This window comes from Schistocerca nitens, chromosome 11 (genome assembly GCF_023898315.1).
Source record: "Schistocerca nitens isolate TAMUIC-IGC-003100 chromosome 11, iqSchNite1.1, whole genome shotgun sequence".
Taxonomy (NCBI): domain Eukaryota; kingdom Metazoa; phylum Arthropoda; class Insecta; order Orthoptera; family Acrididae; genus Schistocerca; species Schistocerca nitens.
In genome coordinates, this window is record NC_064624.1 from 138,037,179 (window position 1) to 138,063,944 (window position 26,766).

The window sequence follows — 26,766 nt, forward strand, 5'->3', positions numbered from 1 at the left end:
CCATTGCATGGTCTCCCACTTTCTTAAAAACTGCCCCAATCTAGCCACCCCTCCTTCCCGTAACACCTGCAACACCCCCATCCCACCTACTGCCACATGTGTAAAGCTAAACCCCCTCATACCACCCTGAGGTTACTGTCCCTGTTTGTCCTATTGTTCCCCATCCATCCCAACAATTCCCACGTTGACCACACCTTCTGCACCTTTGTAATAGCCATCGACATAAACATCCATAGCTGCTCCCCTGCCGCCCTTCAGTAGTGGCATCAGTTCCTCTCCACTCCAATCACAGCACAAGACATTAAACTTCTCTGGTCCAAATGCAACAAGGCCCACCGTCTCATGACTGTGTCATCTACTGCCACCTTATAGAAAGCCCCATCTCCTTCTTGACTGTCCTTGCCCATTTCTATAACGTCATCCTCTCGACCCCCATCCTTTTATTCCTCAAACCCAACAAACCACCTTCTGTCGCCTCTTCCTATTGTCCCATTTGCCTCACCTCCATCTTCAGTAAGATCTTCAAATCGATCCTCTCCCGTCATATCTGTCAGCACCTTAATCAACACCACCTCCTGTCCCTTACCCAGTGTGGCTTCCAACACTGCTTCTCAGCAGAAAACCAACTCCTTAACGTAGTTCACCTTCATCTCCACTAGCTTAACTCCGTTTGCTCCACCATTTTTGTTTCCTTCGACCTCCAAAATTCCTATGGCCATGTATGGCATCCCGGTCTCCTCCACCTACACCTACCTACACCCTGCCTATCAATTTTGTACATCTGATCGCTTCCTTCCTCTCACGCTGTCCTTCCTATGTCATCCTCCACAACACCAACCTTTTATCCCATTGCTGCTGTGCCCCAGGGTCCATCCTCTCCCCTATCCTCTATCTCCTGTACACTGCTGATATGCCCAAGCATTCCCCACCTGTCCACCTTCTCCAATATGCTGATTACACCACCTTCCTGGCTTTCTATCCTACCCTTCAATGGTCTCAACACACCCTCCAAAACCACCTTGACCTGTTCACCACTTGGTGTAACCAGTGGTCCCTTCATCTCAACCACTCCAAAACCCAAGCAATCATCATAGATCGCACCACCTACTTCTTCCATGACTTCTACCTCACCCTTTATGGTCGTCTCATCCAGCTCACTCCCAACCTGAGATACCTTGGCCTCACCCTCAACCCTCACATCGCCTGGACCCCTCACCTCTTGACCATCCAGCAGAAAGCCCATTCACGCCTCCGCCTCCTGAAACTCCTGTCTGGCCGGACATGGGGTTACATCCTTCCAACATCCTCCACACCTACAAATCCCTCATCTGTCCTATCCTTTGTTATGCCAGTGTTGCCTGGATCTCCGCACCCACCAGCTTTTACAAGAGCCTCCAAATCTACAAATGGCATGTGCTGTGCCTTACCCTCCATATCCGCCTTCCTTCCACCACACACCTCCTGTACGACCTCGTCGCCTTTCCCCACCTCCTCCTTTTCGTCCAACATATCTGCATCCTTTAAACTGTCTGTAGGCTAGATCCTCCCCACCCCCTGGTTTCCATAATTTGCCTGGTGCCATTTAATCTAGTGTGTGTTTTTTGATTTTTTGTTTCTATATTCCGCCATGTTTCCTTCGTTATATTGTTTTACATGTCTTCCTGCTTAAGCTGCTGCCAGCCTGTCCCTAATCGTCAATGGAAATTACAATAAAGGAAAAAGAAACTATTGAAAACTGTAAGGCCAGATCCCCCCCCCCCACACACACACACACAAACACATCTCCCTAACTCACTGTCCCCGTCCGACCTATTTACGATCCCACCCCTCCTGGAAACAGCCTTTGCCCTCCCCCCACAGTCGAGGACATCGTTAGATTCATAACCATCATCCTACAAAATATCCGCCGTTTTCAACGCCCCCATACCCTCCAACAGATCTCCCTAGCTGCCGTTCAATCTTTCACCCTAACACCTTCGCCACCTACTCCCATAACAAGCCCATTTTACCTTCTCCCATCTCGACACCCTAGTTTAAACCCCACCATGGCGCGGCAGCCTCGTATCTTGTTCAGTAACATCCGTTCTCTACCTACCAACAAACAACTCTTCATGCACATCCTTACAACCCACCGTGTGGATGCCTCCCTCCTCAATGAAACATTTCTCCAGCCCCCATGTATCATCAGCACATCACCATACCCCCTTCAACAATCCAATAATCCCCACCTGATTGCGCATGGTGGAGTTGCCATCGGCTACCTTCACCAGACCTCTGTTGGGCTCCAAACCCTCCTTCCTGAGCCCACTGAACACCTTATCCTCAGCTTCTTGTTCTCTGGCCTTACCATAAACAGCACCACCATCTATGTCCGTGCCACTGCCCTCATCCCGTTTGACTTCCTTTGCCACATTGACCACACCTTCTCCTCCTATGTGATTGCCACTGACCTAAACATCCACCGTCGTACTGATGCACAGCTACAATGGTGGCATCGGTTCCTCGCCTCACTGCAAGATGAGCTCCTCCACTCCCCCGCCACACCTGCCCTGATCCCAATACCACTCACGATGTAGTCCTGGCCTCCAGTGACCTCCTTCGACACATTATGGCAAACGTACTAGACCCCACTGGTAGTGACCATCTCTGTGTCCTCCTTACCGTGACAGACCGACAAAACCCATGCCTCACTCCTCACACCAATCCTCCCCCAAATTTCGTCCATAACTACTCCCGTGCTGACTGGAATGGCTACTGGGCAGCCCTAGATACCCAGGTCAGTGGCCATCTTCTGACCATCCAGCATCTGGATGATATCAGCATGCTGCCTCCTTTCTCCAACAGGCCCTGTCTGAGGCCATTGAGGCTCACATACCCACTACCACCATTTGCGCACACCACCACACTTTACCCCCACATGCCATGCTCCTTTGTGAATCCCATCGTCTCCACCATGCCTTTCTCCACACACAGGACCGGGATACACTCCGATGCCACCGGAAACTCCAAAGACATGCCCGTAATTTCCTCGCAGCCAAAAAAAGCTGGGAATGGCGCCAGGTTTGCACTTGCCTAAATGATACCCTAACTATAAACTCATCCAAGTACTGGTCAGCCTTCCATCACCTTACTGGATCTCAACTCTCCCCACAGTATCCCCTCCTCCATTGAACCTGATTTATTTTCAAAGAATATTCATAAGAATTTATTTTATTTACTAGCGATTCATGAAGAACATTAACACATTTAATCGGACTATGCGAGCGTGAAAGTAGTTACTAATGGTAACTGGAAAAACAAATTAAAAATTTTATTTTCAATAAATGGAAATTTTATTCCTAAAAGCCTTTTTTTTAAACAATTTAAAATTATAATCAGAAAGCACCCTGCAAATATCAAGTTACAATCTATTCAGAGGCAGAAATAACAATTTTTTTGTTTTGTTTTTGTGGTATGAGCTTTTGGGCTGAGAACCTTGCCACTCCCTTTTAACATGGCTGTAGACACGACCGCTCACAGAACCTCTTAAAGACTACACTGGTGCAAATCTGCAAAACACCAGATTACCCTAAATTAAAATTTTTAACAACTCACACAAACACATAAACTATGCGCCCTGTAAGAGGGTTGTAAATGGTACAAAACACTCACATTAAAAATTATTTGCCACCGAAAGTGTAACTTGTTTTAAAAGAACCCTTACGGTGGAAGGGTGGCAACTTTATATGATTAATTGACCATTTAAATAAAATCCATGAAATGCAATTTTACATAAAATGTACCAACATGCTCTACATTACACATATACCACCTCGCAAGATGATAGACAAGATAAAAACATATTTCAGGAATTCGGCCTTTACACCTTAAGCAATAAATTCGTTAACACCGAATCCAACAAACATGACAGAGGCAGCTATTAACGTATGGCAGATTGACAGGGGGATTACTGAACAACCTGAACTGCAGATTGCTCTAAGTTGCCCCCACTCCACAAGGGAAAATGGACCACCCAATTCATAAATAACCAATTTCCCATGGGTGGGCAAGCGGAGAAGAATGGTGGGACAATTACAAAACAAAGTCGCTGGTGACCTCACCAAGAAAACTAGTATAATTTAACAAGTAAATGAAACAACATATCTCCAATCACTCAACTTCTAATGAACTGTGATTTCTGGCGAAGACCTGGCGCAGTACCTCCAACACTATCACTTTTCAATGTCAGTGAAAATCTGAGTAGGCAATGTAACAGATGAGGTCATTAATGTAAACAAGAAAAAAACAATGGACCCAAGATGGAACCTTTAACACCACATGTAATTACTTCCCAATCGGATGAAGGCTGACTGCTTAGGTTTTTCACAACAACACCTTTTCTTTCCTCTTAGATAAGAGACTAACAATTTCACAGCACTGCCAGTGATACCATAATATTGTAACTTACTTAAGAGAATGGTGTGGTTCACATAGTCAAAGGATTTTGACATGTCAAAGAAAATGCCAGTAGCTTCTAATAGCTTTCACTATATCAGAACATTTAAGTAACACACACTGTGACTTTGACAGTATATTATTTGCAGTCAGGTGCTTGAGGATTACAGAAACAACTTAAGATAGAACTCAACTCGCACGAGCACTCTTTGATTAATTCAAAAAAATGGTTCAAATGTCTTTGAGCACTATGGGACTTAACATCTTAGGCCATCAGTCCCCTAGAACTTAGAACTACTTAAACCTAACTAACCTAAGGACATCACACACATCCATACCAGAGGCAGGATTCGAACCTGTGACCGTAGCAGTCCCATGGTTGTGGACTGCAGCGCCTAGAACTGCACGGGCACCGCGGCCGGCCTGATTAACTTCTTTTGATATATTATCATACCCACTAGAATACTTACATTTGAAGGATTTTATGATGGATGCTACTTCTCTGGGAGACCTGAGCACCATTTCTATTTTAGTGAAGTTATTTTTAAAGACTTGTCTTGGATACACAATTGCACTGCTCACCGAACCTGATGACACCAAGCTGTCTGTAACAGAAACGAAGTACTTCTTTAAGAGGTTTGCAACACTACATGCACTTGTTACTGAAGTCTCATTTATTTTTAGAGCTATCTGTTCCCCTTGCTTTTTGGCCCCACTTGTCTGTCTTCACTACATCCCATACAGTTTTTGGTTTGTTGTTCGATGTAATTATCTTTTTCTCATAATAAACCTGCTTTGATTTCTGGATTACTTGCTTCAATATTTTGCAGTACTCTTTGTAATACATTACAGTGTTAACATCAGAGTTGTTCCTAGATAGTAGATACACTCTCCTTTCTGTCCCACATGATATCTTTATTCCTTGTGTAATCCTTGGTTTATTGTTTTACTTCTGTGTGATTTGAGTTACCTTTAGAGAACAACAATTTTCAAAAGTGGAGGTAACTTTATTAGTGAATGCTTTGTATTATACATTTGAGTGAGAAGTGTTGTAAGCATATATCCAGTTCATGTTTTTGGGCAATATAAAAATGTTTACTTATGTATTATCCTCCTGTACTCAGATTTAATAGATTTTTTTATCCTGAGAAGTTTCAAAATATAACACAAGATGCTGCATGTCATGATCAGATAGCCCATTTACTATTGGTTTTGTGATATGCCTCTTTTCCCCTTGATTTGTATACAAAGATATTATGAATAGCAATCTTTGAGCATTTACATATACTAGCTGCAAAGTTCACAGTGGGAACTAAATTGAAAGATAGTGTTACTGAGTGCCATAATTGTTCTCTGACAAGAGCTTTTCAATAAACTTACATTAATATCACCAGTAAACACTATATCCATTTTTTTTTTTTTTACTGTGCCAAGGGACAATAGAGCTTTCATAATTCTTAAGAAGAGGTTAAAATTTCCTGAAGGTGATCTGTAAATACCTCTATTATAAAGGACTTATTATAAAACACTAATTCTGTTGCACAAGCTTCTAAGTGCCACTCTGATCAAAATTTATTAATATCAATATTCTTGAAATCAAAACAGTTTCTGACAAACTGGGAACTCCTCCTTTGTCTATGTTTTCTCTACAGAAGTAAGAAGCTAACTTTAGTCCTGCAACATTTCACATATCTAGAACAGTGGTCACATAACAGACTGAACAGGAACCTGGAGAGTCCCCAACATGACACAAGGCCAAACAAAGTTAGAAGATTAGTTCCCCATACAACTAAACTGTATAGTAATGGTGAAACTGTAAGGGAGTCGAGCTGAAAAACCATATCCTGAAAAGTAAAAAATATTCAAGAACCAACAAAATAATTTAAAAAACTTGATCATTTCAAACAAACCTTTACTGCTGTATAATATGGGACTTCCTTGAATGTGATTTCTTATGAATTATACTAAACATATTTTGGGTTGGCATACAAAACTAAACGGTTTCATTAGAAATAAAAATGTTTGATTATGACCAGCATTACTACTCGAACTTACTCTTACCCTTTTAGCATTATGAATTCATATTTTATATATTTTCAGTGTGGTGTAAACTACATGAAACAATGTTCTTTTATCATCTGTTTCAGTTTTATCATATGCTGTTGTACAATGGATGACAGAGGTCACTTGAGATACAATATGATACCACCTTGGAATTACAACAAAGTATCTGTACCTCTCTTACTTTCCTTTTTTCACCATCAGTCAACAGTCCAATTGAGCCCCTTGGTACTGCGAACTGTATAGTCATGTTATCCACCTGTAAATTGCAACAAATGTTTAACATTCCTTCAAATAACAAAATTTGGAAATAGGTTATGAACAAAGACACAGAACATGGAGAGAAACAGTCCACATTGAGCCACAGACTTGTTTAACTTAAACAGTTGTAGCAACACAGCATAGAATATTAAACCTTATCGGGATGAAACAAGAGCAGCAACAGCACATATTTGTGAAGGGTTTTCGGAGGTTTTGCTACAACACAACCTGCACAGAGTTTATGCAGTTATCAGCTGTGTAAGCAAAGTCCTGAGGGCAATTGCTTTTGACTGAAACGAAGACTTACATCCAAGCCATGCCTGTTACTCCAGTTGGGAGATAGGAATAAGCTAATTAGTGCCTGCACCTGGACAGGAGGGAGAAGGGCAGATTATCTGAGCATCTTACAGGTAGTGTAAGAAGGAACATATTTAAGATGGAGTGAGATTACAGAGAGACAGTCGAATCAAATTAGAAATGAAAAGGACCAAAACTTTTCTTTACTGCTTGCTCAATATACAGATTGAATAACATTGGGGATAGGCTACAACCCTGCCTCAATCCGTTCCCATCCACTGCTTCCCTTTGATGTCCGTCTACTCTTATAACTGCCATCTGGTTTCTGTACAAATTGAAAATAGCCTTTCGCTCCCTGCATTTTACTCCTGCCACCTTTAGAATTTGAAAGAGAGTATTCCAGTCAACATTGTCAAAACCTTTCTCTAAGTCTACAAATGCTAGAAACCTAGGTTTGCCTTTCCTTAATCTTTCTTCTAAGATAAGTTGTAAGGTCAGTATTGCTATACATGTTCCAACATTTCTACGGAATCCAAAGTGATCTTCCCCGAGGTTGGCTTCTATCAGTTTTTCCATTCATCTGTAAAGAATTCAAGTGAGTATTTTGCAGCTGTGACTTATTAAACTGATAGTTCGGTAATTTCCACTTTTGTGAACACTTGCTTTCTTTCGGATTGGAATTATTATATTCTTCTTGAAGTCTGAGGGTATTTCGCCTGTCTCATACATCTTGCTCACCAGATGGTATAGTCTTGTAAGGACTGTCTCACCAAAGGCTATCAGTAGCTCTAATGGAATGTTTTCTAGTCCCGGGGACTTGTTTTGACTCAGGTCTTTCAGTGCTCTGTCAAACTCTTTACACAATATTGTATCACCCATTTCATCTTCATCTACGTCCTCTTCCATTTCCATATATCGTCCTCCAGTACATCGCCCTTGTATAGACCCTCTACATACTCTATCCACCTTTCTGCTTTCCCTTCTTTGCTTAGAATATTGTCCTCAAGTACATCGCCCTTGTATAGACCCTCTATATATTCCTTCCACCTTTCTGATTTCCCTTCTTTGCTTAGAATTGGGATTCCATCTGAGCTCTTGATATTCATACAAGTGGCTCTCTTTTCTCCAAAGGTCTCTTTAATTTTCCTGTAGGCAGTATCTATCGCACCCTTAGTGAGATAAGCCTCTGCAACCTTACATTTGTTCTCTACCCATCCCTGCTTAGCCATTTTGCACTTCCTGTCGATCTCATTTTTTAGACGTTTGTATTCCTTTTTACCTGCTTCATTTACTGCATTTCTATATTTTCTCCTTTCATCAATTAAATTCAATATTTCTTCTGTTACCCAAGGATTTCAACTAGTCCTTATCTTTTTACCTACTTGATCCTCTGCTGCATTCACTACTTCATCCCTCAGAGCTACCCATTCTTCTTCTACTGTATTTATTTCCCTCATTCCTGTAAATTGTTCCCTTATGCTCTCCCTGAAACTCTGTACAACCTCTGGTTCTTTCAGTTTATCCAGGTCCCATCTCCTTAAATTCCTACCTCTTTGCAGTTTCTTCAGGTTTAATCTACAATTCTTCCATGTATACAACCTTCTTTCTTGATTCTTGAACCATGTGTTAGCTATGATTAAGTTATGCTCTGTGCAAAATTCTACCAGACGGCTTCCTCTTTCATTTCTTAGCCCCAATCCATATTCACCTACTATGTTTCCTTCCATACCTTTTCCTACTCTCGAATTCCAGTCACCAATGACTATTCAATTTTCGTCTCCCTTCACTACAATTTCTTTTATCTCATCATACATTTCATCAATTTCTTCATCATCTGCTGAGCTAGTTGGCATATAAACTTGTACTACTGTAGTAGGCATGGGCTTCGTGTCTATCTTGACCACAATAATGCGTTCAATATGCTGTTTGTAGTACCTTACCTGCACTCCTATTTTCCTATTCATTATTAAAGCTACTCCTGCATTACCCCTATTTGATTTTGTATTTATGATCCTGTATTCGCCTGACCAAAAGTCTTGTTCCTCCTGCCACAGAACTTCACTAATTCCCACTATATCTCACTTTAACCTATCCATTTCCCTTTTTAAATTTTCTAACCTACCCGCCCGATTAAGGGATCTGACATTCCATGCTCCGATCCGGAGATCGTCAGTTTTCTTTCTCCTCATAATGATGTCCTCATGAGTAGTCCACGCCTGGAGATCCGAATGGGGGACTATTTTACCTCCGGAATATTATTTATTTCAATTTATCTGCTTTCCTTTCCCGAGTTTCCTCAGCTGCCATATGTGGCACAGCTGTTTCTGCCAGAATGATGGATTTCCATTTCCGTACAATGCAAATGAAGGTGGAAAATATACTACTTAAATTAAACAAACTAAAAAAAATATAGAAATTCCATGTAACTGCAAAAGAATGAAATACTGCGTAACTGGAGCTTCAGTAGTTATGTGAGGCTATTTGTCTGTATGGAGGCTGAGAAGCTGTAAGGCAGCATTGAAGTGCAGGAAGGCTTGCAGAGGTCCAAATAATAATATTATTTTCAGTGTGTGGAAATTTAATTATGAATGACATTTTACTTAATTAATTTTCACAAATAATAAAATGTTTACTGATAGAGTGAAATGAAGGCTTTCAAATAATTTATGTCATTCTGGAAATAAACAATTGTTAGCTCACAATATGTTCCTGAGAATATGGCTTCTGAATAAAGCAAATTACAGATTTCTCTCAAAAGAACACATACAATGTTTACATTAGCAGAACTCAGTTAAACTGACAGATAATTAATTTTACTGAAACATCACTTAAATAGGAATTTTGGTGCTTTGTGCAAATGTGGTACATCCACAACCAGTAGAATATAAAAAAAAGAAATAAGAAAGTTATCTAAATAGTAGATTTATACAAAATGCAGTTACTCCAACTTTACAAGTATCAAGTTCGTCAACTGTAAAATAGAAGTATGTATTCTACTTTTCCCACCTTAAAAAAGTGAGTCTACAGTTCTCAAATCCAAAATGGTGCATGCAAGTCAATCAGTGTTTCTGAAGCTACTGTTGATTGCTTTAGCACTGCAGATAAATCTAGCTACATTATGAAAACCTACCAAATTTGGGATAGCTTTAACCCAGCACACAGCTGCAAGATCATGAAGGGAACATGGCATTTAAAAAAATGCTGTAAAATAATAATAGAGTACTTGTGTACGTAGTACACAGAGCTACAAAAGCAAACTTAAGAGAGTGGCATACAAGGTCAGTCAAATATGAAAAATGTGGAAAAATGTAAGTAAACTACTCATTAATACTGAAGTACTTGCCATAGTTATTAACACATTTATTCCACTGTAATTGCCTTACAATGGTCAACGCCTTTGTGGAAAAATGTTGCCAGACACACACCTCTTTATCTGAAGCAAAGGGACAGCCATGAATGTCTTTCTTCAGCACTTTAAAAATATGGAAATCACGTGGAGAGACATTGGGACTTTATGGAGAATATGTGTTTCCCAGCAAAACTTCTGCAACATACTCTATACAGTCTTGGCAGGCATTTTACTGGCAGGTTGCTTAAACTATGATACAGAGTTTTGTCTGTGAAGCTTCCACACAACCTCCATACAGTCCCAATCTCTCCTCATGCGATTTCCATATTTTTGGAGCCCTAAAGAACCATTCTTGGTCATTCGTTTGGTTCACACCAAGAGTTCGTAGTACACCACAAACATTTTTCCATGAAGCGATTGACCATCTTGTCTCACAGGGGCATAAATGTATTCACAGCTATGGTGATTAGTTTAGAAATACTAAACAGTTAACTTCCTTTTTTCCATCAATCTTGTTTTATGGAGTTTTCATCTTGTGTACTCTTTCTGAAGTTTTGCATCAGTGTAACCATATATATTACAACAAAAAAAGATGAATGTGACAGGGATCAGATCCCATACAGAGCCAGTCACAAAATATTCTCATTTCATTCATCACTTTCAAATTATTGTTTAATTCTGGTATGTTAACGCAATGCTAAATCTATAGTGGCAGATCCATGATTAGGTTGGGATTTCTTAATTAACACATACTAAGATAGATTTTTGCATGTGAGCAGTGCAAACTTTCCCCTCTGCCTCCAACCCCTCCACCACACAAAAATTCATAAGACCTATTTTGTATATCAGTTTCTTTGAGTGGCAGTGGCAGTGTGCGTAAACACAAACACACATACCTGATCTCAGCATCTGGCTGCCAAGGCCAGAATGTGAGCAGCAGTGCAAGACGCTCAAAGTCTTCCCTTGGCAGCCAGAGACTGTGGCCACATCTGCGAATGTTGTGTTTGTGTGTTGTGTTGTGTGCTGTTTAAATCTAATGAAGACCTGTTTAGCTGAAAGCTGTGTTTGACAGTCTTTTTGTTGTGCCTATCTGTGAATCAGCGACTCCACTATATGGTGGGTAGCAACTATCCTTTTCATAAAACTGTTTAACACATATCTTCATTTTTCATTGCTGTGACAAGACGAAGCAATCCAGGTGCAGTTACTGGCATCACTATTCTAAACCAAACAACTGCTTTGGTTGTTATAACCAGTGCTGGATTTGTGATGGTATGCCATACTGATACCTCTGACTAGTCACAGTACTGGTACCTCTTCTTTTTTATAAATCAAGCACTGGTCATAACTGTTACTACTTCTACTTGTTTTATTCGAGATCATGTCACATCCAGAAGGTCAAACCAAACTGAACTTATCTAGTAGGAACTGTTGTAAATAAGTGTTCATTTTCATAGCCCATTATGTACTCTCACAGACTGATCAATCTGAAGTGAGGTGATGCGTGGAATGAATCAAAGAAAAAGAACTGAACACATGCCAAATAAGAAGCTGTGTATCACTGGCCGAATGTGCTACAATTAGCTCATTATACCTTCTTTTAAACATATTCACAGCGAATCTTTGATGAGGCTCAAGTTGCACTCCGGCACAAATTTTCACATGTCACTAATATACCTAATACAGATTATGTCTAATAGTTCAGAGTAAGCAAACAAATTTTGAATAATTGAATATATTATAACAACATTCCATGCAGAACCAATCACAACACAGATTCATGATTCTGTAATTACTTTCTGTGGGTGGGGACGGGAGCAGGGATTGTGAACAACACATGTATAAGATGGGACAATACAACATATGTAAAAGACATACCGGTAACTCCTTTTGCAATAAACAAATTTATTTTACTGCTGTTGTTTTTAACATGTCATACTAAAAAATCACATTCACTGCAACAGTAACTCCAACACAAGAGATACACGTGTCATCCACGTCAATAAATATTTTATGACATGGGTTTTCACAAGCAGACATATTTAAATGTCTGCTTGTGTCTGTATGTGTGGATGGATATGTGTGTGTGTGCGAGTGTATACCTGTCCTTTTTTCCCCCTAAGGTAAGTCTTTCCGCTCCCGGGATTGGAATGACTCCTTACCCTCTCCCTTAAAACCCACATCTTTTCATCTTTCCCTCTCCTTCCCTCTTTCCTGATGAGGCAACCATTGGTTGCTAAAGGTAGAATTTTGTGTGTATGTTTGTGTTTGTTTGTGTGTCTATCGACCTGCCAGCGCTTTCGTTCGGTAAGTCACCTCATCTTTGTTTTTATATATAATTTTTCCCATGTGGAATGTTTCCCTCTATTATATTGTTATTCTAATTTGACATCTTATGATGTTATTCTACTCACGTTTGTTCTTTCCGTTACTGCCAGGTTCTATCTTAAAATATGCAATAATTCATTCAATATATCTCTGATGTATTTTCAGAAACACATTGCAAATCCAGTACCACAACAGAGTGACTACAGGATTGCACAACCAACCGTTCTCTGCCAACACTGTATATTTTCTGGGATGGTTACTAGAGATAGGCAACAGCCAGTACCCAAGATCATTATTTTTATTTTACCATCTGTGTCAAATTAATGTGTCTGGTAATATATTAATAATGTTATATCACTGTCTGTAGTAGTATCATAGATACACTTTAAGAAAATGAAATGGTTTACATTCCACTGTGAAAACCCATGTCATAAAATGTTTATTGACGTGGATAACACGTGTATCTCTTGTGTTGGAGTTACTGTTGCAGTGAATGTGATTTTTTAGTATGACATGTTAAAAACAACAGCAGTAAAATAAATTTGTTTATTGCAAAAGGAGTTACCAGTATGTCTTTTACATATGTTGTATTGTCCCATCTTATACATGTGTTGTTCACAATCCCTGCTCCCGTCCCCACCCACAGAAAGTAATTACAGAATCATGAATCTGTGTTATGATTGGTTCTGCATGGAATGTTGTTATAATATATTCAATTATTCAAAATTTGTTTGCTTACTGTGAACTATTAGACATAATCTGTATTAGGTATATTAGTGACATGTGAAAATTTGTGCCGGAGTGCAACTTGAGCCTCATCAAAGATTCACTGTGAATATGTTTAAAAGAAGGTATAATGAGCTAATTGTAGCACATTCGGCCAGTGATACACAGCTTCTTATTTGGCATGTGTTCAGTTCTTTTTCTTTGATTCATTCCACGCATCACCTCACTTCAGATTGATCAGTCTGTGAGAGTACATAATGGGCTATGAAAATGAACACTTATTTACAACAGTTCCTACTAGATAAGTTCAGTTTGGTTTGACCTTCTGGATGTGACATGATCTCGAATAAAACAAGTAGAAGTAGTAACAGTTATGACCAGTGCTTGATTTATAAAAAAGAAGAGGTACCAGTACTGTGACTTGTCAGAGGTATCAGTATGGCATACCATCACAAATCCAGCACTGGTTATAACAACCAAAGCAGTTGTTTGGTTTAGAATAGTGATGCCAGTAACTGCACCTGGATTGCTTCGTCTTGTCACAGCAATGAAAAATGAAGATATGTGTTAAACAGTTTTATGAAAAGGATAGTTGCTACCCACCATATAGTGGAGTCGCTGATTCACAGATAGGCACAACAAAAAGACTGTCAAACACAGCTTTCAGCTAAACAGGTCTTCATTAGATTTAAACAGCACACAACACAACACACAAACACAACATTCGCAGATGCGGCCACAGTCTCTGGCTGCCAAGGGAAGACTTTGAGCGTCTTGCACTGCTGCTCACATTCTGGCCTTGGCAGCCAGATGCTGAGATCAGGTATGTGTGTTTGTGTTTACGCACACTGCCACTGCCACTCAAAGAAACTGATATACAAAATAGGTCTTATGAATTTTTGTGTGGTGGAGGGGTTGGAGGCAGAGCGGAAAGTTTGCACTGCTCACATGCAAAAATCTATCTTAGTATGTGTTAATTAAGAAATCCCAACCTAATCATGGATCTGCCACTATAGATTTAGCATTGCGTTAACATACCAGAATTAAACAATAATTTGAAAGTGATGAATGAAATGAGAATATTTTGTGATTGGCTCTGTATGGGATCTGATCCCTGTCACATTCATCTTTTTTTGTTGTAATATATATGGTTACACTGATGCAAAACTTCAGAAAGAGTACACAAGATGAAAACTCCATAAAACAAGATTGATGGAAAAAAGGAAGTTAACTGTTTAGTATTTCTAAACTAATCACCATAGCTGTGAATACATTTATGCCCCTGTGAGACAAGATGGTCAATCGCTTCATGGAAAAATGTTTGTGGTGTACTACGAACTCTTGGTGTGAACCAAACGAATGACCAAGAATGGTTCTTTAGGGCTCCAAAAATATGGAAATCGCATGAGGAGAGATTGGGACTGTATGGAGGTTGTGTGGAAGCTTCACAGACAAAACTCTGTATCATAGTTTAAGCAACCTGCCAGTAAAATGCCTGCCAAGACTGTATAGAGTATGTTGCAGAAGTTTTGCTGGGAAACACATATTCTCCATAAAGTCCCAATGTCTCTCCACGTGATTTCCATATTTTTAAAGTGCTGAAGAAAGACATTCATGGCTGTCCCTTTGCTTCAGATAAAGAGGTGTGTGTCTGGCAACATTTTTCCACAAAGGCGTTGACCATTGTAAGGCAATTACAGTGGAATAAATGTGTTAACAACTATGGCAAGTACTTCAGTATTAATGAGTAGTTTACTTACATTTTTCCACATTTTTCATATTTGACTGACCTTGTATGCCACTCTCTTAAGTTTGCTTTTGTAGCTCTGTGTACTACGTACACAAGTACTCTATTATTATTTTACAGCATTTTTTTAATGCCATGTTCCCTTCATGATCTTGCAGCTGTGTGCTGGGTTAAAGCTATCCCAAATTTGGTAGGTTTTCATAATGTAGCTAGATTTATCTGCAGTGCTAAAGCAATCAACAGTAGCTTCAGAAACACTGATTGACTTGCATGCACCATTTTGGATTTGAGAACTGTAGACTCACTTTTTTAAGGTGGGAAAAGTAGAATACATACTTCTATTTTACAGTTGACGAACTTGATACTTGTAAAGTTGGAGTAACTGCATTTTGTATAAATCTACTATTTAGATAACTTTCTTATTTCTTTTTTTTATATTCTACTGGTTGTGGATGTACCACATTTGCACAAAGCACCAAAATTCCTATTTAAGTGATGTTTCAGTAAAATTAATTATCTGTCAGTTTAACTGAGTTCTGCTAATGTAAAAATTGTATGTGTTCTTTTAAGAGAAATCTGTAATTTGCTTTATTCAGAAGCCATATGCTCAGGAACATATTGTGAGCTAACAATTGTTTATTTCCAGAATGACATAAATTATTTGAAAGCCTTCATTTCACTCTATCAGTAAACATTTTATTATTTGTGAAAATTAATTAACTAAAATGTCATTCATAATTAAATTTCCACACACTGAAAATAATATTATTATTTGGACCTCTGCAAGCCTTCCTGCACTTCAATGCTGCCTTACAGCTTCTCAGCCTCCATACAGACAAATAGCCTCACATAACTACTGAAGCTCCAGTTACGCAGTATTTCATTCTTTTGCAGTTACATGGAATTTCTATATTTTTTTTAGTTTGTTTAATTTAAGCAGTATATTTTCCACCTTCATTTGCATTGTACGGAAATGGAAATCCATCATTCTGGCAGAAACAGCTGTGCCACATATGGCAGCTGAGGAAACTCGGGAAAGGAAAGCAGATAAATTGAAATAAATAATATTCCGGAGGTAAAATAGTCCCCCATTCGGATCTCCAGGCGTGGACTACTCATGAGGACATCATTATGGGGAGAAAGAAAACTGACGATCTCCGGATCGGAGCATGGAATGTCAGATCCCTTAATCGGGCGGGTAGGTTAGAAAATTTAAAAAGGGAAATGGATAGGTTAAAGTGAGATATAGTGGGAATTAGTGAAGTTCTGTGGCAGGAGGAACAAGACTTTTGGTCAGGCGAATACAGGATCATAAATACAAAATCAAATAGGGGTAATGCAGGAGTAGCTTTAATAATGAATAGGAAAATAGGAGTGCAGGTAAGGTACTACAAACAGCATATTGAACGCATTATTGTGGTCAAGATAGACACGAAGCCCATGCCTACTACAGTAGTACAAGTTTATATGCCAACTAGCTCAGCAGATGATGAAGAAATTGATGAAATGTATGATGAGATAAAAGAAATTGTAGTGAAGGGAGACGAAAATTGAATAGTCATTGGTGACTGGAATTCGAGAGTAGGAAAAGGTATGGAAGGAAACATAGTAGGTGAATATGGATTGGGGCTAAGAAATGAAAGAGGAAGCCGCCTGGTAGAATTTTGCACAGAGCATAACTTAATCATAGCTAACACATGGTTCAATATGTCTGCTTGTGTCTGTATGTTTGGATGGATATGTGTGTGTGTGTGCGAGTGTATACCTGTCCTTTTTTCCCCTAAGGTAAGTCTTTCCGCTCCCGGGATTGGAATGACTCCTTACCCTCTCCCTTAAAACCCACATCCTTTCATCTTTCCCTCTCCTTCCCTCTTTCCTGATGAGGCAACCGTTGGTTGCGAAAGCTAGAATTTTGTGTGTATGTTTGTGTGTCTATCGACCTGCCAGCGCTTTCGTTTGGTAAGTCACCTCATCTTTGTCTTTATATAAAATTAGAATAACAGCAATACATGTCAAATTAGAAAAGAATTATGTATGTACTGATCAGCAATATGAATTTTGTATGTAGAATACACCACTCTATGGCCAATTAGGTGCAAATAATTTTCAAAAAACTCCCACATTTAACTACATATTAAGTTGTTAAATGGTGGCACATTTGATCAGCTAATCTGATCATGTATTGCATTCACACTGCAACTGGACAGCTGAAGATAGTGATGCTACGGATTTACCGAGACTCATTATATAGGTACGTGTTCTAATATCACCTTCACATTATACACATTTACTAACATTTCTTGACATAAATAAACCATCACAATTTCAAAAGAATAGAAATTTATTCTACTCAGTCATCATCCCACCAAGAAGGTGAAAAAGAATAGAAATTTCTTCTACTCTACCACCAAGGAGGTGAACCTACAGGGAGTAAGTGAAGGTAAACATTAACAAAAGACAACAAAACATTGCTTAAGCTGTACACTATATTAACAAGAAACTATCACAATACTGCTTAATGCTAGTTCTTTTTATGCCAGTTAAATGTGTTCTAGTGAATTAGAAAGAAAGCTGCTGCTACTTCAGTTACATTAGTTACCTTCAGGATGCCTTACAAGAAACTTGATATTTAGTTCATTAATCAAGTATTTTTTAGAAAAAACAGTAACCTACATATGTAATTACGTAGGACAGTTTACAACACACTACCTGCCATCCATCTAAAGAAGGAATGAAATCCTTGCACTAAGATAATCAATGGAAGGAGTCACAACTGACGTATTTTTTAAATTTTCCTTCGAATTTCCTGAGATAACTAATTTCTTGTTGTATGTTAGATGGGAGCTTCTCAAATATCTTCATACCATAATACATAACTTTGTTAAATCTTAGTTAAGGATGCAAAGTTTACACAAAAGTTATATTTCTGTCTTGTATTGATAGTGCAGATCAAATTTCAGCATGAACTGATTTTTTCACAACCACACTACGCCTTGATTAAAGTAACTGTGATTGTGGGAGTGACTAAGAGTCAGCCAACTGTTGTTCTTTCTTGACACCTATGTGCTCACTATAATGACTGATTTTTAGGCACCGCACAGCTTTCTCAGCTGCAGTACGATGCACAGGAAGGCGAGAGCCAACTGTTGCTCTATCCACCATTCCCACTGATGTACTTCCCACTGCTGCTGACAATGACAACAATAAAAGTAATCTGAATGTATGTTTTGCTCTATTTGCATTGCATGCGCAGCTCTTGCTCATTCCATGTGGAATGATGTAAATAATGAATGACCCTGCACCACCATAGCTGTCTGCCAGCCATGAGGTTATTTTAATCAAAATTTAGAAGAAAACATAACAATTGTTTATCACTAAGTCTGCCAAAGGTTCACAAAAGCGTTCAACAACAACCACAAAAGTTTTCTTATATAATTCACTAATATAATCTGAGAGGGGACGACAGAAGCGTCCGATCCCATGCATCGGCTTTGACCCGTGACGTACGGGTGTTGTCGTGTGACGTCATGACGGTGCGGAGTTTGCCTTGTGAGTGTGGCGTGTTTGTAGATGCCGTCGTGTTGTGGTTTGTTGTGCTCTCTTGTGGTGTGTTCAGGGTTTTCTTTTGTGTGGTGTAATGGGCTCAGTTTGCTTTTGCTCATTATCCAGAATTGTTCGAGTGTCGGCTGTGTTTGTAGTGGAATTCGTTTCAGTGGGTTAACGATTTTGTGTGAAGCTTAATATAGTGTTGTTTATTGTAGATCGTGTGGTAATTTTAGTAAAATTAATCAGTTGTTGTTTTTTGTTCAGGAATGTATATGACGAATGCCACTACAACAGTAGTAAGTTGCATACGACACAGCTATGAAACTAAATCTGCCGTTTATAACGTTCATGAGTACAACACTTCACGTGCAGCTTTAGTACATACGTCACAGTCTAAACAGATCCTATACATTTATATTCTATGGGAAAATACGATATTCTAGCCACAATCATTTTAACCGATCAGCCTGTTTGCATCCCAGAATCCGAATGTACATTACATTTCCTGTTTTCTCTCTAACAATTTTGTGTTCCGCTTTTCGTCCCTTAGAACTCACAATACCACAAAGCCCATTACTAAATAGGATCTACTTGCCTGGATTTCCAAAGCTGTGCCCCGTCGACGAAAGAAAAGCTTACTGTAATTTAAATACTGGAGCGAGGGAAGGCGAAAGTACCCTTGGAATTTCATACAAAAAACTAAACTATTATGCAATCATTAAAGAAGATATATTTCACGTAAAGTAAACCACTAAACAGATCCCGATACTCAATTTGGAATTCGTATATAGGGACGGAATAAACAATCCGTACCTTACAAAAATTAAAGATAAGTATAAAACGCTATGTTAACATACAACTTTTTTACTTTATTGTCATTTTAAAACCTATACAATAGGCAGGCTGGCAGCAGCACACTACGCTGCTCTTCAGCCAAAGAAGACATAAGCATAAAAAACAGGAGAAAAACATAAAAGTCACAAAATGGTGGGCGATAAAACAGGAGACACAGAAAGACAAACACGGAGCCGTTCACACTCGACGATAAACCACACTGCAAACTGTTGAGACGACGCACAAACACTGAAGAAGACGATGGCACTGGTGAACAACGGAGTGTGACGGTGAACACTGAACACTAAACACGACGGCACACACAAGACACTGATGGCGGCGATCTCCGGCGCGCGAAAGTCCACGTAGCGTGTGCGAGTCCGGGGACCTGCCAAGAGGGGAACGGGGGTGAGGTGGGGGAGAAGGGAGAAAAGGACGCCAATGGCGGAGGAGACGGGGGCAGGAGGGAGAGGGACAGGGGAGGGGAGGCCCGGGGGAGGAGGGGAGAGAAAAGGAGGGAGGAGGGAAAAAGGGAGAGAAGGGAGGGAGGGTGCCCTGAGGAGCATGCACAGGAGGAGGGTGGAAGGATCAAAGTTGGTAGGAGGGGTAGATGGAGGGGAGGAGGACATCATCAGGGAGGGGGAGCTGGCGGAAGCCACCATGGGAGAGGGTAAGGAGGGTGGAGAGATGGAGACCGGGTGGGACATGGGAGTACAGGCGCGGCAGCGGGCGGGGGTGGGAGAGGATCGGGGAGACGAGCGGGTGAGGAGGATCGAGTTTACGGGAGGTGTAGAGGATGCGTATTCGTTCGAGGAAGAGGAGGAGGTGGGGGAAGGGGATAAGATCATACAGGATCCGCGTGGGGGAGGGGAGACGGATGCGATAGGCAAGGCGGAGAGCATGGCGTTCAAGGATTTGGAGGGATTTATAAAAGGAAGGGAGGGCAGAGATCCAGGCGGGATGGGCGTAACAGAGGATAGGGCGGATGAGGGACTTATAGGTGTGGAGGATGGTGGAGGGGTCCAGACCACACGTACGGCCGGAAAGGAGCTTGAGGAGACGGAGTCGGGAACGTGCCTTGGCTTGGATTGTCTGGAGATGGGGAGTCCAGGAGAGGCGACGGTCGAGGGTGACGCCAAGGTACTTAAGGGTGGGGGTGAGAGCGATGGGACGGCCATAAACGGTGAGATAGAAATCAAGGAGGCGGAAGGAAGGGGTGGTTTTGCCTACAATGATCGCCTGGGTTTTGGAAGGATTGACCGTGAGCAACCACTGGTCGCACCAAGCGGTGAACCGGTCAAGATGGGATTGGAGAAGGTGTTGGGAGCGTTGCAGGGTGGGGGCAAGGGCAAGGAAGGCGGTGTCATCGGCAAACTGGAGAAGGTGGACGGGGGGTGACGGCGGCGGCATGTCCGCCGTGTACAACAAGTACAGAAGGGGGGAGAGGACGGAGCCTTGGGGCACACCGGCGGAGGGGAAGAAGGTGTAGGAATCGGCGTTATGGATGGTGACATGGGAAGGACGGCGGGAGAGAAAGGAACCGATCAGACGATCATAGTTAATGGGAAGGGCGAAGGTTTGGAGCTTGAAGAGGAGACCGGAATGCCATACGCGGTCGTATGCGCGTTCGAGGTCAAGAGAGAGGAAGATTGCGGAGCGATGGGAATTGAGCTGTTCAGAAAGGAGATGAGTGAGGTGAAGGAGAAGATCGTCGGAAGAGAAGGACGGCCGAAAGCCACACTGGGTAACGGGGAGGAGGCGGTGCTGGCGGAGATGCTGGTGGATGCGGCGGGTGAGGATAGATTCCAGGACCTTGCTGAAGACCGAGGTAAGGCTGATGGGACGGTAGGAAGAGACGGCGGACGGCGGTTTGCCAGGTTTGAGGAACATGAGGATACGAGAGGTTTTCCACAGGTCGGGGTAGTAACCAGTGGACAGGACTACATTGTAGAGCCTGGCCAGGGTGGAGAGGAAAGAGACAGGAGCTTCACGAAGGTGACGGTAGGTGACACGATTGTGACCAGGAGCGGTGTTGCGTTTGGTGCGGAGTGTAGTAATGAGATACTGTGTAGTGATGGGGGCATTAAGTTCCGTGTGTGGAATGTTGTCCAAGTACTGGAAACCAGGAGCGAGGGGAGGGACAGAGGTGTCAGTTCGATCGCGGATATCTGGGAAGAGGGAGTAATCGAACCGGGGATCATCAGGGATGGAAAACACATCGGACAGGTAGGAGGCAAAGTGGTTGGCCTTACTAAGGGCGTCAGGGAAGGGGTGGTCATCGTGGAGAAGAGGGTAGTAGGGGGAGGGCTTAGTTCCGGTAAGGCGACGGAAGGCGGTCCAGAACTTGGACGAGTTTATAGGGAGGGTAGCATATAAACGGGTGCATGTCTGTCGCCAGTCCCGGCGTTTCTTAGCCGCGAGAAAATTTCGAATGTGTCGCTGTAGTTGCCGGTGGCGTCGTAGGGTGTCCGGGTCACGTGTGCGGAGGAAGGCACGGTAGAGACGACGGGATTCACGGAGGAGGAGGACGGCCTGTGGCGGCAAGGTAGGACGGTGGGGGTGGATGGCAACAGTAGGGACGTGGGCCTCCACGGCCTCAGACAAGGTCTGCTGGAGAAAGGAGGCGGCATGGGAGACATCATCGGGACGGCGGTAGGCTAGAGGGTGGCTGTCGACCTGAGTGGAGAGGGTATCCCGGTAGGCATTCCAGTTGGCACGGGAATAGTCATGGATGTACTTGGGGGGAGGGTCATGAAGAGGGTTGGGGCGGGGGCGACGACCGTCTGAAACGGTGAGGAGGACAGGGAGATGGTCACTTCCAATAGGCTCCAGGACATCCACCGTAATGCGACCAAGGAGGTCGGGGGAGGAGAGAATAACATTGGGAGTGGAATTGGATTCGGGGCGGGTGTGCTGGGGGATGGGGATGAGGTCGCCTTGAAGGGAGGAGAGGAACCGATGCCACCGCCGTAACTGGGCAGCGGAGCGACTATGGATGTTGAGGTCGGCGGCGATCACATAGGAGGAGAAGGTACGGTCGATGTGGGAGAGGAAGTCGAAAGGAAGAGGGGCGTTGGGGCGGACATAGATGGTGGCACAGGTAACGGTAAGGCCGGGGAAGAAGAGACTAAGGATCAGGTGTTCGGTGGGGTCGGTAAGGAGAGGTTGGAGCCGAACGGGGATCTGGCGGTGGTGGCCAATGGCAACTCCGCCACGCGCAACTGGGAGGGGATTATCGGATCGGTGGAGGAGAAAGGGGGAGGTGTGGATGGAGTGGTGGGGTTGGAGGAAGGTTTCATTGAGGAGGAAGGCATCCACACGGTGGGTAGCAAGGGTGTGCAGGAAGAGGTTCTTGTTGGCGGGAAGGGAGCGGATATTGTTGAACAGGATACGATGCTGTCGCGCCATGATAAGGATTTAGACGAGGGTGTCAAAGCGGGAGAAGGTGAAATGGGCCTGGTTATGGGAATAGGTGGCGTACATTTTAAGGTGGAAGATGGAACGGGCGGCGAGGGAGATCTGTTGGAGGGTGTGGGGGCGCTGAAAGGGATGGACGTTTTGGAGGACAATGGTGAGGAACCTGATGATGTCCTCAGCAGTGGGGGGGGGACGAAGGGAATTGCCAGGAGGGGTGGGGGCGTCCAGGGGACGGACAGGTACGGTGAGTTCAGGGGTGGTGGGAGGGGGTCGGGCTTTACACTTTTGGGAGTAGGTAGGGTGGGGGAGGCTGCAGGTATTACAGGAGGGAGGGGATTGAAGGTTGGGGCACTGCCGGAGGAAGTGCGCTTGTGGACAATGCGGGCAGGTGGGGGCCTCGCGGCACTCGGCTGTTGTATGTGCATTGTAGCGCAGACATCTCTGGCAGCGCAGGGATTGAGGGGGGGAACGGGAGGGGTCTACCTTGTACCGCTGATTGAAGAGGAGGGCACCCTCCTTCAGGAGGCGGTCGATGGAGGGGGCGTCCTCAGAGAACACTCGCATAAGGCGGGTGGGGCCGGTCGCGTTAAAAATGCGGCGGACTGCCCGCACCTCCAGGGTGGGATGGGCCTTCAGCTCCGCCAACACCTCCTCCTCCGTGATCGTCGGACTAAGCCGAGTGATCACGGCGGTGAGGGTCGGCGGGCGACGCGGGGGTTGGTGTTGGCGGGTAGGAGATGGGGAGGGAGCAGGGGTGAGGGAGGCGTTAGGACCAAAACGGGTGATGGGGAGGTGGGAGAGGATGTCAGTATGGAGGGTTGGGCTGGGGGAGGAGATAAGAACAGAGTCCCGTCTGGGAGTAAGGAGAGATATGGGGGCGCCAGGGAAATGTTGGCGGAGGAGGAGGGAGAGATTCCGGGCCTCGAGGAAGGAAGGATCGGGACGGGACAGGAGATATTTGTAGAGACCGGGTGGGGAAGAGGAGGAGGAGGAGGAGGAGGAGGAGGGAGCGGGGCCTGGTGGGGAGACGTCCATGGCATTTTGGGGCGGGGATGGGGGGCGGGGTGGAGCCTTTTTAGGAGCAGAGGAAGTGGGGGCGCCACTAGGGCGTTTGACAGCGGCTGATGGGCGGGTGGTGATAAGAGGGACGGGAACGATGGGGAGGTGGCGGGAAGGGACAGGTCCCGGCACGGACGCAGCAGTCGGCGCCGGAGATAATGACTGTGACGGTGCAGGCGAAGGCGTCAGTGATGGTGAAGGCGACGATGATGGCGGTGGTGGTGGTGGTGGCGGCGGCGATGGCGATGGCGATGGCGACGGGGAGAGCTGGGCGTGGGCAGTGGCCCGACGGGCCACCACCCGAGCCGGAGCTGCAGTGACAGGCTGGGGGAGTGGGGGGAAGGGATCAGAACGAGAGGAAGAAGCGGGAGAAGGGGCGACAAAGAGCGAGGGCGAAGGGATAGAGAGGAGGGGAGGGATGGAAGGAGGGGGGTGGGACTGGGCACACCAAGTGATAGTGGTGGAGGCGGCGGAAGGGGACGTATACACGATGGCGGTGGTGGTAGTAGTGACGGTGGTGGTTGGGGCGGACATGACGACAAGGAGAAGAAAGAAAAAACACAGCACTAAAAGGACAGGACACACACTGGGGGACGGCGGACGGCAGGAACGCTGCTGCCGCGGACGGGGCCGGGGCGGCGGCGGCTGCTGCTGCCTGGACCGCTGCTGGCTGGACTGCTGCTGGCACCGGAGGGCTGGCTGGCTGGCTGGCTGCGGGACCACTGCTGCAGGCCGGGACCGGGAACTGCTGCTGCTGCTGCTGCTGCTGCTGGGCTGGCTGGCAGGCACCTGGAACACCTAACATTTCGATAAGCGCTAGAAGTGCACTATCGAAGGGCGGTAACCTTGCGGTGTACCGCCGAAGATTTAACATACAACAGAAAGTTACCATATCTAAAGAATACCTTACCAAGAAATTTTGTGGGTATGAAATATATTCTTCACGGACAAACCAAGGGCGAGGGTGGTTATTGCTATTTTATTAGCAGTATAGAAATAAATACTTGATGTAACTACGGAATTGTTTCTTACTCTCAATATTTTCGTGCTGAACTTGTAAAGTAAAATAAGCAGCGCTTGAATACTTCAGTGTTGCTGGGCGCTGCCAACAGATGTCACTGCGACACGCCACCTCAGAAAATATGGCGATCATTTTAGCTCCGTCTGCAATTCGTGACAGGCCGAAAACGAGTCGCATTGGAGCAACTACACCTAAAAACAAAGCTTACGCACACAATTCTGTGGGAGCTGTGACGTTAGCGTTCTGCGGTTGAGCAGTGCTATCTGTGGTAGAAGCGGTGTTTCATGTTTGGAAGCATGGTCACTGTATGGGTTTGTTTTCGTAGCAATGACTGAAAGCATGGCTTTGTTTTCGTAACATTTGTGGCGGAAATCTTGTTCTCACTGTCATATGCGATTCGGATTGTTATTGAGCATCTGCTCAAAATGCCACGCAAGTGCTGTATGCCCTATTGTAGGGGAAACTACGACAACGTCTTTTCATTCCCGTCTGATGAAGCATTAAGATTGAAACGGATCGCTGCAGTTCATAGGAATGACTGGGAACCCAGTAAACAGTTCGTTGTAAGTATCTATAATTTAAATTAATTTCTATTTGTTACACTTTTTAATACTGTTATGTCACAGAACTGAAAATTCAAATCAATAGCCTATCTGTAACGAAGCATTATACTTTTAAGCTCACTTTATGCAGTCTTCAGTTAGATTTCATTTGTCAGTTTACATTCTGCCTTTACGTTAAGAGTGAAATATATGCTTCTTTTCAGATATGTGAACTGCATTTCACTGCAGACGACATTGAGAAAATTACCAGTGCTTACGACCCAAAACTGACAAACTCTTTACAGTTTACAGCACCTTTGGACCGTCCACGTTTAAAGAAACGTTCGTGAAAATTTATCCTAAAGGGTACTTGTAATCAGTTTACAGATTAAAGTACAGGTTCCTTAATTTTCTTACGATATTGTTAAATATCTAAGATCATTAAACATTGCTATACGAATCTCATGTTTATCTCTCTCTATTTGCAGATGCTGTACCATCAAAGTTGCCAGGATGACCTACGTATTTATCTTCAAAACAAGCACCAGCTCCAGAAGATCCAGAGGGTCGCGAACGTTTGGGGAACCAAGCACTTGAGAAAGTCATTGAGCAGAGTGTGGAATCACACAAAAAATGATGGAGAAGAGTTCATTTGCTAGTTTAGAAGATTTTAAATCAAAATTATCTGATTGTGAAAAGCACAGTGACTGGGTCACGGGTGTTAAAGGATGCTCCTTATCTAAGTGTTGTGTGTCATGTCGTTATAAATAGTGATTTAATGTTAAGTGCATTTGTGAAGGAAGCTGAGCTAAATTGTGCTGATAAGATTAAATTATCAAACCAAGTAAGTGATACTGGTACAGTTAGCAATATTTTGAAAGAGTTGTATGTGATGTTTCATATAAATGAGGCTCCATTTGAGGCAAGTTTGTCTTGCATTGGAGACATTTTGGAAAACTTGTAAGAAAAATTACCAGAAAGTGAGCATAAAATTAAATTTTTGAAGGAACAAGTTTCATTTCCAAGATTTAATAGTCCAACAGAGATTAGGTACGGAAGTGTTTCAATGATTTTATGGTCATTACCTTATTCTATCAGTCCACATGCATATAGGTTTTTGAGGAGTGCTCGTAATTTTTCCATT

The 26,766-nt window shown here is 43.1% G+C and overlaps 1 protein-coding gene across 4 annotated transcripts in view; it reads left to right on the top strand.

Annotated features, from left to right (window-relative positions):
• LOC126213244 (THAP domain-containing protein 1 B-like) overlaps positions 1 to 26,385 on the top strand; it is a 167,391-nt gene extending 141,006 nt beyond the window's left edge. The window contains exons 1-3 of one of the 4 annotated variants that reach the window (XR_007541117.1): positions 25,402 to 25,643; positions 25,847 to 25,988; positions 26,111 to 26,385. Coding sequence is in view for 2 of the 4 variants with exons in the window: in XM_049940903.1 (XP_049796860.1) it covers positions 25,506 to 25,643; positions 25,847 to 25,964; positions 26,111 to 26,139 (285 nt within the window). In the remaining 2 variants the exon portion in view is untranslated. Of the gene's footprint in view, positions 1 to 25,401; positions 25,644 to 25,846; positions 25,989 to 26,110 lie in introns of those variants that run through there. The other 3 variants (XM_049940903.1, XM_049940902.1, XR_007541114.1) reach the window with 3 other exon arrangements.
• The last annotated feature ends 381 nt before the right edge of the window (positions 26,386 to 26,766 follow it).